Source organism: Glandiceps talaboti, chromosome 5 (assembly GCF_964340395.1).
Source record: "Glandiceps talaboti chromosome 5, keGlaTala1.1, whole genome shotgun sequence".
Classification (NCBI taxonomy): domain Eukaryota; kingdom Metazoa; phylum Hemichordata; class Enteropneusta; family Spengelidae; genus Glandiceps; species Glandiceps talaboti.
The window spans coordinates 5608104-5619808 of record NC_135553.1 but is presented as its reverse complement, the minus strand read 5'-3'; the positions used below and the strand labels follow the sequence as shown (position 1 = coordinate 5619808).

Sequence of the window (11705 nt, the reverse complement as noted above, 5' to 3'; positions counted from 1 at the left end):
ATTCAAAGTGTTGGACTGAGAAGCGAACAATCTTATCACTGAACATTGAAATGATACTACCCTTTTAAAAAAATATTACATCATTTTCGTAATAAATTTCGTTCATATATGTGGGTTTTTTTTTCTCTCAAATGAATGCAGTGATATACATGGACTAAAGTCATGGACTGTAGATGGTGTAATGGACAATCATATGCTCTTTAGCGACCATGGACCTTTTTAGTACCTGGGGAGCCGTTTCATGAGCATGCGCATATGATCCTGGTTTGAATGTAAATTGTAAATGACCAAGGAGAACCTGTGTTGTTGAATATTGAACATAACGGAGATTAGAAATTTGTTCTCAGAAGAAGATTGTGATCACCCACTTCAGATTTAATTAACAGAACTGCGTAAACAAGTAAATATATTACCGCTAACACAAAGTAGAACATAGTAAACACTAAGGAACCATAAACAGTTGAGTGGAGAAATAAACAACGGTAGTGCCGAGTAAACAAGTTTACACAAGTAAAATCAGAACACCACAGACGTGTGCAGAACAATGTTATTTTGTTAGTAGAACAACAATGGTGGGCAAAATAAACAGAAGTTGGTCATCACAGAAAAACAGGCTTGAACAGAATAAATAAGAAAATATATTTTTTTTAAATAAGAAAAGGTTAGATTATAGCATGCAATAATGTTGTGTCACATCTATCACGGTAGTAGTGTCATCTACAAAAAGCTTGTAGTTATGTTTTGAAATTTCTGTGTTTTTACAACAAGTAAGATTTGGGAGTACAATTTCATAAATAGTTTTTTAGACCCCCCCCCCCCCCCCACACACACACACATAGATATACAGTATGTACTGAAAAGATTTACTATTCTCGTGGTCTTTGATGCTGTACCGGGTCCCTAATAAACTTTGCAAAATACAGATGTTGTAATTAATATCCCATACAGATGAACTAGATTATAGTTTTCATTGTTTTATCTATTCACAGTAACTGTATCATATCGGGTCCGTTTCTATCAATTTAACCTGTTGACCTGGGCTGTCAGTTGTAATGATAGAGTAAAATTATGACGCCAACTGGTCCGATCCTATCACATCTGTTTGACTTGTTAGTGTTATGAAATGGATTAACTACACAAAGATGCTCGCAAGGTGGATTAGAAGAGATGTACGCCGTGGGAATAGCTTTTAAATATTTCATGTTTTGTTTTGGAAAACGGTGGACACATTCCATAGCTGTGCATTTATCATCTTTTTGAAGTATTTTATTATTTACTTTGCCCCCCCCCCCCACCCCCTCCTCAATTTTCAGGACTACATGACATGTAGTTTTTTCGTGATACAGTTTACTAAAAAGATCGAGCTGATGTCGAACGTACAGACAGACCCCCCTCCCATCGTGTTGCTATGGATACTATGTCAGTTGGAGCAATGTTAGGTCCCAAGCGTTAAAAGGGCTAAATTCCACTTTATCAAATAAGAAGGCTAAGAGTGTGTAATTTGTCAATTTGTTGGATGACCCGTCAAAACTTTAAGTGGCTGTTATGTGTTGGTAGAGTAACCAAGTCATTGTCTGTTGTTTCTTTGTACCATGAGAGTACAGATGTCATTTCTTGCTCTTTTCAGATCATAGTGCTAAGCCTGATAACGTTTTACAGACAACTCTAGATCAGTAGATTGGACACAACAATAAATACGTTATATTTACATTCCAAGTGTTTTAAACGTCTTTAACGATAGACACCAATAGGGAATTCGCAAACCCGCCATGTTGAATGTCGCATCATGGGAAATGTGATAATAAATACTAATCGATTAGTATTGTAAACAGTGTTGATACATTGTTTGTAACCACAAATAATCAATTCATAGTCACCCTGACCACTGCACCATTGTGGGAGGTTTATTTTATCAGTAGCTACAGATTAGGTATTACGATAACCACAGATAATCCCATAATCCTTTGCGTCTGAGCATGTTCAGTCTGGATTGTAAGTTCCCTATTACAAGGCCAAAAGTGCAGTGCCATGTAGATGAGGATTTTATACCACAATTTATCTTATTAAACAACGTCCTGCTTGAAAAATCAATGTGAAACAACATAGACCAAGTAAGTGTTTGTAACTGAATACTTTGCAAAAAACTCATGTAAACTTTTTACACATATTTTAACTTTTTGCAATGTATTGAGTTACAAACACAGACTTGGCATATGCTGTTTCACATTAATTTTTCACGTAGAAATTAAAAATTAAATTAAAAATCCAAAATAAATTCCCCAATCCTCCTTCATATCCAATCTACCACACCACACCACACCACATTACACCACACCACACCACACCACACCACATCACATCACACCACACCACACCACACCACACCACACCACACCACACCACACCACACTACACCACACCACACCACACCACACCACATTACACCACACCACACCACACCATACCACACCACACCACACCACACCACACCACACCACATTACACCACACAACACTACACCACACCACACCACACCACACCACACCACATTACACCACACCACACCACACCACACTACACCACACCACACCACACCACATTACACCACACCACATCACACCACACAACACTACACCACACCACACCACACCACACCACACCACACCACACACTCCACATTACACCACACCACACCACACCACGCAACACCACACTACACTACACCACACCACACCACACCACACCACACCACACTACACCACACCACACCACACCACACCACACCACACTACACTACACTACACTACACTACACTACAGGACGTTTCAGAACCTGGAACCACATATCACAACACTTCAAGTCTTTCCTAACGTGTTAGCTTGGATATCAAGATAGGCAGTGTATTATTTTCGTACGTGAGGGAATTGACTCTGCTATAAATGTAATAACAACTGAATAAAATACTGAAATCATCATCATGATATTGTCCCAATCTGTTGATAATCTGAAAGGCTGCACGGCTAGCTGCAACTGGACTATGTTTTTGAAACTGTTTAGTTGGATATATAAACGACTTAGTTCTAAATATTGTACACTATGAGGTGTATTAAATCATATATAAACGACTTAGTTCTAAATATTGTACACTATGAGGTGTATTAAATCATATATAAACGACTTGGTTCAAATGTTGTACACTATTAGGTGCATTGAATCATATATAAACGACTTGGTTCAAATATTGTACACTATGAGGTGTATTGAATCATATATAAACGACTTAGTTCTAAATATTGTACACTATGAGGTGTATTAAATCATATATAAACGACTTAGTTCTAAATATTGTACACTATGAGGTGTATTAAATCATATATAAACGACTTGGTTCAAATGTTGTACACTATTAGGTGTATTGAATCATATATAAACGACTTGGTTCAAATATTGTACACTATGAGGTGTATTAAATCATATATAAACGACTTAGTTCAAATATTGTACACTATGAGGTGTATTGAATCATATATATGTAAACGTGTGTAGCTGTACACATAATACGGTTTATAGAAAGCGTAATGAAATTGTATTTACGGTACGGACTCGAAAATCAGTGCCTCCATTGACTAGAACACTTTCACATAATGTGCTAATCATTAAAGTTCATAAAACACGTCAAAAATGTAGGTTTAAATCTTTAGTTTTCATTTTTATTCACCTCTTTTAGTATGAGTGTTCGTGAAAAGTCAATTTCCGAAGCATTTTATGCAAAGAGCAATCAAATGTATCATATTGTATATTATTATATAATAATACATACATAGTAATCTGTGTGACGATCTAACTAAATCATCGATATTGAATATTCAATGAGCACTACCATACATAGGTGTTGAGACAAATCCTGCAAATCAAACTATTAAATTTGTAACCATGGTGACAGATACAAAACCAAGCTTTCGCTCAAGCTTTAGATATGTCACTACACTAACTACCACAGCCACTCGAATCAATCTGTATGTTGTTTTTTAAAAATGTATAGTACATCTTAATTACTATACATAAAAAAACCCATACAGATTGAGTTGAGTGCCTGTGCTAACTACATACACATGTAAGTCGATTCCTAACTAAAGAGGTACAATGTCTTTTTTTTAGATAAGTAATTAAACAATTTCTAGAAAATATCTTTGGTTGTTAGATGAAAACAAATGTTCCAGTTACAGCCAGTACAAGTTCAAACTATTATGGTCTGGATAGATGTGTTGGGTCAAAACAAATACACAATGTACCTTTAGATGTTTCATTGTTTATTGCCATCATATTTTTTTTTTCAAGTTTGTAACTTTGTACTACAGGTACTTCGAATTTGTTGTGTACTCGTAAATGCTGATATTGTGTGAGTCATTTCATGTTTACTGCTAGAAAGTAAAGGTCGTTTGAAAGTCATTGTTGCGTAAGTTATGGTATGTTTTTCATTCTGGCATGATTCCAAGTCAGTCAATTTGCAACCTCCAAAAATGCCAGAGCACTGATTTCAATACCCACAATGCCAGGCTCCAGGAAAAGGTCATGGACCTATCTGTACACAGTTCAAGCTGTCAATACTCATGGTTCATACTGAATTCCCCGTTGTTTTGAAATATTGCAACTTGAATATCCGAAGGTGCTAACAAGATCCAAGTACGAGACATGCTGTAAACGGCTGAGGATGTTCGGTGTTTGGACCATAGCAAATTTAAACATATACTACCACGATGTGAACAGAAAGATCAACGTAGCACATACATATGTAGTACCATACCATGTCATGCCATGTCATGCCAAAATTTGAAGAAGAAAAATGTGCAATATTTCTAAACATAAGTGTAAAATCAAAATATTTACCCTCTTGTCACTTATATACAGTAAAAGTGATATTCTACCAAGTTTTATCATTTGGATAAGACCCGGCGTCAAAAATACGGCACAGCTAGCTGCCTTGGCGCACTTAAGTTGAAACTTCAAAGCAATGTACGATCCATATACATGTGTACATGTTACCGCTACACGTGACTTACAGAATGCAGACGATTTCTAACTCTCAACTATAAATCAAATATTGCACACACTAACATTACATAACGCACAATTCTCCATACTCCAAAGCCCTGAGGTACATGGCAGATAATGTGTATTTATGAACTAAAAATACTTGCATCTCTGTATAATGTGTATGTGCAAGACGCCATGTTGCACGTTGCCTCACACAAAATCACGTACACATCACCCATCGAATGTGGTTCACAAAGAGAAACTATTATTTACGACGAAGTAAAATTGCTAGACTAAAACTAACAGAGCAAACTAATATGAAAAGTCGAATCATATGTTACCTATGCCGAAAAACAGAGAAAAATGGTAGTTTATCCGACCCATGATATACCATGCCGAGCGAACATAATGTATGCAGATAAATACATGCTGCAGTGTCAACAATATAGAAATAACCAAAATAAAGAAATAAAATGTCATCGAAAATGAAATATTTTTATTCTGATGTGTTTAGTGGAGTTACCCATCGTATATTCCACAGTTTTACATTGAAAATGCACAGCAAACGGTAAAGACGCGATTTACAATATTGACATGAGAACTGACCGTTGTCATGAAAGGTTGCAGCTAACATGGCCGAAGTGTGCTTATAAACTTTTTTTGAAAAACATAAAAGTTGACCGAAAAGTCTCTATTATTCGATAGAATTGTGTGTATGGACTGTTGAATATATGGATTTATTACTTCTTACAAACAAATGAGGAGCGGCATAGATTTTCATTATTTTTATTTGCTTTGTAGTAAGTATGTCAAGTTTTCTGTAACGCTTCACATGATTTTCTTGGTGCCTATCTTCAAAACTAACGGCTTAAAGCGTACACACATAACTGTTAAACAAGCTTTAAAGTCTCATTAATCGAAACAAATCCAAACTTTGATTATGAAAGGTACGGTCATGAAAGAATGAAACGTTAGAAAAAATATTGGAAGCACAAAGTTGTGGTGCGTTCAGTATGACCTTGGAAGAATAGGACAAGACTTAATAGTGTGTTTCCTCCGACGTTCGCATTTAGATGATATATATACCAAGCTATGCAGCGGGAAATTCAGAATCTCATCTGACTTCATTGCTCAACGTCTGAAACCTTCCATAACAACTCAACATGTCTGACGACGCCGCCGCTGCTCCCGACACCGCTGCTGCCCCAGCAAAATCACCGAAGAAGGCACAGAAGCCTAAAAAGCCAAGGGCACCTCCAGCACATCCCAAATCCCTGGAAATGGTAGTTGCTGCTATTACTAGTCTGAAGGAACGTAACGGTTCATCTCTGCAGGCCATCAAGAAATACGTCGCTGCCAACTACAAAGTCGACATCGAAAAGATCACCCCATTCATTCGCCGTGCTCTGAAAAATGGTGTAGCCAGCGAGAAATTGGTTCAAACCAAGGGCAAGGGTGCGTCTGGAAGCTTCAAGCTCAACCCTAAAGTGAAGGCTGAGAAACCAAAGGCAAAGAAAACCAAGAAGCCCAAGGAAAAGAAACCCAAGAAGCCAAAGGCAAAGAAACCCAAGGCAAAGAAACCTAAGGAGACCAAGAAGGTGGCCAAGAAGCCAAAGGCAAAGAAACCCAAGGCTAAGGTTGAGAAGAAACCAAAGAAAGTCGCCAAGAAGCCCAAGGCAGCAGCCAAACCAAAGAAATCCCCGAAGAAGGCTAAACCAGCAAAGAAAGCTGGCAAGGGTAAAAAGGCCAAGAAATAAGTGGTCTTCCCTATCAAACCTAAACCAAACGGCCCTTTTCAGGGCCAACACATCCTCCAAAAAGAGAAATACCGACCAACTGATTGTCTACTGGTATGTGTTAATTGTTATGTTTTATATTGTCTACTGTCTTTGTCAATTTTCGTCTCTATTGATTGTTGCTGCCTGAATGTCTTTTGTCTCTATCTCTGGTTTTGTACTGATTTGTTTACTCATAGACCCTACACGTGTATGGTCTATCTATGGTTTGCTCGTAGACAAGGTCTGTGATTTACTGCGGCCACTTGATTTGTTCCAACGACATCTGCCGTTCAGCCCGCCTAAAATATTACCATGCCAGTGTTCAGGAATACGTTTAACAATGCGAGACGGTTGTCACTCAATTTGCCCCGTAGACAAGATTTTGTAACGCTTCAAAAACATTTGAAAAATGTAGTGAAATGTGCGATGTTTTGAAATATTTAAACTTACAATAGAAAAATCGTTGCAAATACAGACATGACAAAAAAATGCTTACATGAATGTATGTAACACGATTTTCAGTCTCCATTCTTTTTGTGTTAAAACACAGTTCGTTACAATTGAGCATTTTCGATTTGTAGCTCCCATCTGATAACCAATTTGTGCAAAGTAGAATAATCTGGAAACTAGGCGGTCGTGTTCCTGACGGCTTCTGCCTATATATTGATGGCAAATATTTTTATTTCCTTAGTATAATATACAATATGGGCCCACATATACGTGTCATAGTTTCTTGGACAAAGCTTGCAATATGACAGATTTGCCATCTCGTACAAATTATTAAGGTGTCTGTCCTGACCCCTAGTCCCTCTATCTTGATTCAAATACTACTACATTATATATGAAGAATCATAGACTGGAGAAACAATTCCTCTCCACTGTCTATGGATGGATATACCATATTACATATATACTTTTCAGCATGTTACATGATGCCAATATTACATGCCCTATCAACTATTTTGTACATAATTATACAAACACTGAACATACTTGGCCACATATTTTTCAGTAATGAAAGCTCATGTATGCAACTGGTCCACAAATGTAGTTACTAGTAAATCACTGCATTGGATACTGCTTCTTTGCTCTTCTAGGTTGAAGAGCTAGGCATAAATCTGACAAGTGGTTGCTAGACTATGTTGTTGGCTACCACATGACTAAATACAGACTACCTGAATTTTTTTCCTGGGTTCTCTGCATCATGAAAACCATACAACTATGTTATTGGTACTGCATGCAATGCTCAAAATTTAGTGACATTTTTCCTAAATTTCTTTCATATATTATGCTTGCAGAGATACAGTTATATCAGCAAAGTCAGAAAATACTCATGACCTATGGGTTGTCACTACCCTTTAGGTCAATCTAAGTTTCCTTGGCTGAACAGGAAAATATTGAATAATTAGTCTTTGAAGGTCCATGTTTCTAACCAGTGTACCCATGACATGACCACTCTCTTATTAGAAATTAGAAACCACACACACCATATCTTCCTATACATAATTTATTCATCATATTTTCATTTACATCTTTTAGATAACATTACATATTTTTTAAAAGTGGACCAAGACAGTTGGCAACATTAGCTAGTCTATACAAAACTCCACATTACAAGACTCTATGGAAATAATAAATATGCTATTACAATGTTGTACTGAATTGAATTTAAATATATAATACACTGCTTCCCACTGATGTCATCATCTAAACTAGCCTTAGAATTGAGGTAATCAGGGATTTTTAAATTTTGTTTTCAGAGGGGGGAAACAAAATTTCAAATCCCTGATTACTTCAATTCTAGGGTACATCTAAACTTACACACTGAGTCTTGTAGACTCCTGGTAGTATACCTTGATTTTGCTAAGGATTGGGATCCCTCGATTATCAAGGAGAGAGATAATCTGATAAAACTGGCATAGATTTCCATACATATCAATATTGTATGGTACAATAATTATGTTCTGTACCTCTGGTATAGTGACCAGTGAACACGGGTAGATTGTCTCATGGACATATGTACATTTATAACCAATAATGGGTTATACTTCCATGATAATACCACTTACTACCCTTAGCAAAAACACATATTAAAGTAAATACTATCCAACATACATTATATTTCACATTACAAGTCTTGCAAGAATGTCAAAACACTGCTACAGTCTATCTCATAGGGAGGAAAGCACATTAAATATGGGATCCGAATTCATGAACAACTCTCTTATGCATTAGCTAAAATTTACTTTCATTTGTTTAGGGTAAATATGACCATAATTAGCGACTTTGCTATCAATGGACATATTCTGACATGGTTGAATTCTAGAACATTTTCTCATGACCACATATTATACTGGTATGTTTCACCTGCATTAAATGGCAGTACTTCATAACAACTTTAATAACCTCTTGTTTACAGAGATTGCCCACCAAGCCAACAATCACTTCTTGTTTGCAGAAATTTACCACCAAGCTAACAAATTCATCGAATGGAATATCATAACCAGAAAATTTATGAGTTTTCGAAAAAAAAAATGACGAAATAGAAAGTTACTGAACATTAAAACTTAATAATAGGTAGATAAAAAGTCAAAATTTACTAAAATTGAATTAATAAGTTATTATGCAGGGCCTCGTCTGAGAGGAGATGCTATAACTAAAGCTATGTATAGTGATATTGAAACTACATCACATAGACTAAAATAAAAAACCAAATATTTATGAGAAAAGATGTTTTAAAATGGAAATGAAATAAATTAGAAGTCCTCTGTCCACACACTACCAATCCTTATCATGGGGCTACCATAATTTGCAGCTGGTAGCCAACTTGGGCTACCACTGATTATGTGATGATTTAAGAATGGAAGATTTACAGACATAAAGTATTTTAATAACACACGTATTTCCAATAGAGGAACTCTGTTTTCAGTTCAGGAATATAAGTCTACTGGTCACCATCCTTGGGCTGACAATTTCTGAAATTGGTAGCCCACTAGGACGGCCAAAGAAAAAAGTTGATTTCAAGCCCTGATACTGGTATAGTTTATTGGACTAGGGTTCATGTGTATGTGCGTAACATTGACCACAAGTCACCAGTCAGATTAACATATGATTAAGATTTCTTAATCAGATTAATGTCAGAGTCCTTAAATGGATTAGAACAGACGACCTCTTAATCAGATCAACATAACAGTTCGTGTCTGTTATTGACATCAAATGGATTCTACCATAGATCATACACTCTTGTAGGGTCTGTGATTTACAGATTATCAAGGTAAAGGAATTTTGGTTTGTACTTTAACTTTTTTTAATCCAAAGATTGTTAAACAATGAGTCCTGTCGAGCTGTACATCAAGGTAATCATATACATAGTAAACTAGATATTACCATAAAAGTCGGAGAGAAACAAAGTCTATATCATGGTAATACACACCTGAGTAAATCATAGATAACAAACTTGGCAGTGTTTAGTGAAGTATACAGCACACACATTGTATAGTAAATATCAGAAGTACTTTTACGGTATTTTGCTAAATTTTGGAGAACCCCAGTAAAAGAGTGAGAAGGTCTAGTAAAAATTGCAAAGATTTCCATACCATATACCTTATTCTAATAGTAAACTCAGGTAGATTTTGCCTTACCACCTGGTAACAAAAACATTGATGATAAATTATAAAGACTGTGTGTAATAAAATTGTGGCTATGTGAGAGTAGATCTACAAACTTTGTAAGTTACATATTGGTGACTGCACTGGAATAGCTCTGCCAATATATAGATAATTACTACTATGGTAGGCATTCCAACTTCATGTAAATTTAAGATGCATCCTATCTACTGATCATAAAGTGGTAGAAACCCAAGATTCTCATTATTTGTTTTCATCTGCTTTTACAACAGGATACCCTGCTGGTGTGGGAGGGTAGCACTAGTTTATAGGGATAGATAGATGAAATGTTACAGTGTACTACTTTGGGATGGGAGAGATGTTTTACAGAGTATAGTAGGTCTTTCACACCAAGGTGGTATCATTAGATTGTACTACATACAGCAGCATAAAGAAGCCTTATTAACTTGATTCTCTGATAGAGACCATATTCAGTGGAAGCTCATACACAATTTTGGTCTGAATGTCAAATAAAAGATCAGTTTGGGCAAGAAAATGGCCGATAGTTTGAAGAAGATTGATAAAAAGAAAGTGTTGAACAAAGATTTTATTCTTGACAAGTTCAGTTCCTAAATTTGTTAAAAGTGTGTTCTGTATGGAGTTGGTACTAAGCCTCTGAAAGAGGTCACAATGCAATGGCATACAAGTATAATGCCACAATGTAGAAGGTATCTGCTACATAGTTTCATGTAATAACTTTGCCTACAGTTTACTATCACCCTAAATAATACCTCCAATCTGACGTTGTTTGGGAGTTTTATACTCCATGGAGAAAAGTCACCATCATCCCACTCATTTCCATGTTACAGGAAGAAGTCGTTCTCTCTCTTTATCACACCTTACAGAATGTATTACCAGAGTAGTTTGAACATGTGAACATGAAGTCATGAAAAACTAGTCATCGTTGCAGGTGCTTCTGCCTCCTCATGAATATAGATCACATGTAAAATATAATGTTTTGTAGGTGTTCCTGTTCATGCAGCCATTTACAGCTTTGAAGTCTTTACAGTTTGGATGTTAATATTCCCAGGCATGTTCACAACAATAGTTAATTTTGCATTCCCTTAGGTGACTGACAACATTAAAGTACATGATATGTATTCTGCTGGGGGCTCCGTGGTAGCTAGCATGAAGTGATTTAGTCCAGATCCCAGCTGAATAAATGGTGTTTTACAAGCATGTCTCGTACACTCTCTTTCAGTGGTGCTGACACCTGCAAGTACAAGAA

The 11705-nt window shown here is 36.3% G+C and overlaps 2 protein-coding genes across 2 annotated transcripts in view; one reads left to right on the top strand and one right to left on the bottom strand.

Moving 5' to 3' along the window:
• Window positions 1–6197: 6197 nt before the first annotated feature.
• On the top strand, window positions 6198–6791 carry LOC144435877 (uncharacterized). The gene has a single exon (XM_078124516.1). The coding sequence runs from the start codon at window positions 6198–6200 to the stop codon at window positions 6789–6791; it is 594 nt and encodes a 197-aa protein (XP_077980642.1).
• Window positions 6792–8309: 1518 nt separating this feature from the next.
• LOC144435031 (small G protein signaling modulator 3 homolog) overlaps window positions 8310–11705 on the bottom strand; it is a 59615-nt gene continuing 56219 nt past the window's right edge. The window contains exon 21 of the mRNA XM_078123570.1: window positions 8310–11690. Coding sequence (XP_077979696.1) covers window positions 11616–11690 — 75 coding nt within the window. The 3' untranslated portion in view covers window positions 8310–11615. The remainder of the gene's footprint in view (window positions 11691–11705) is intronic.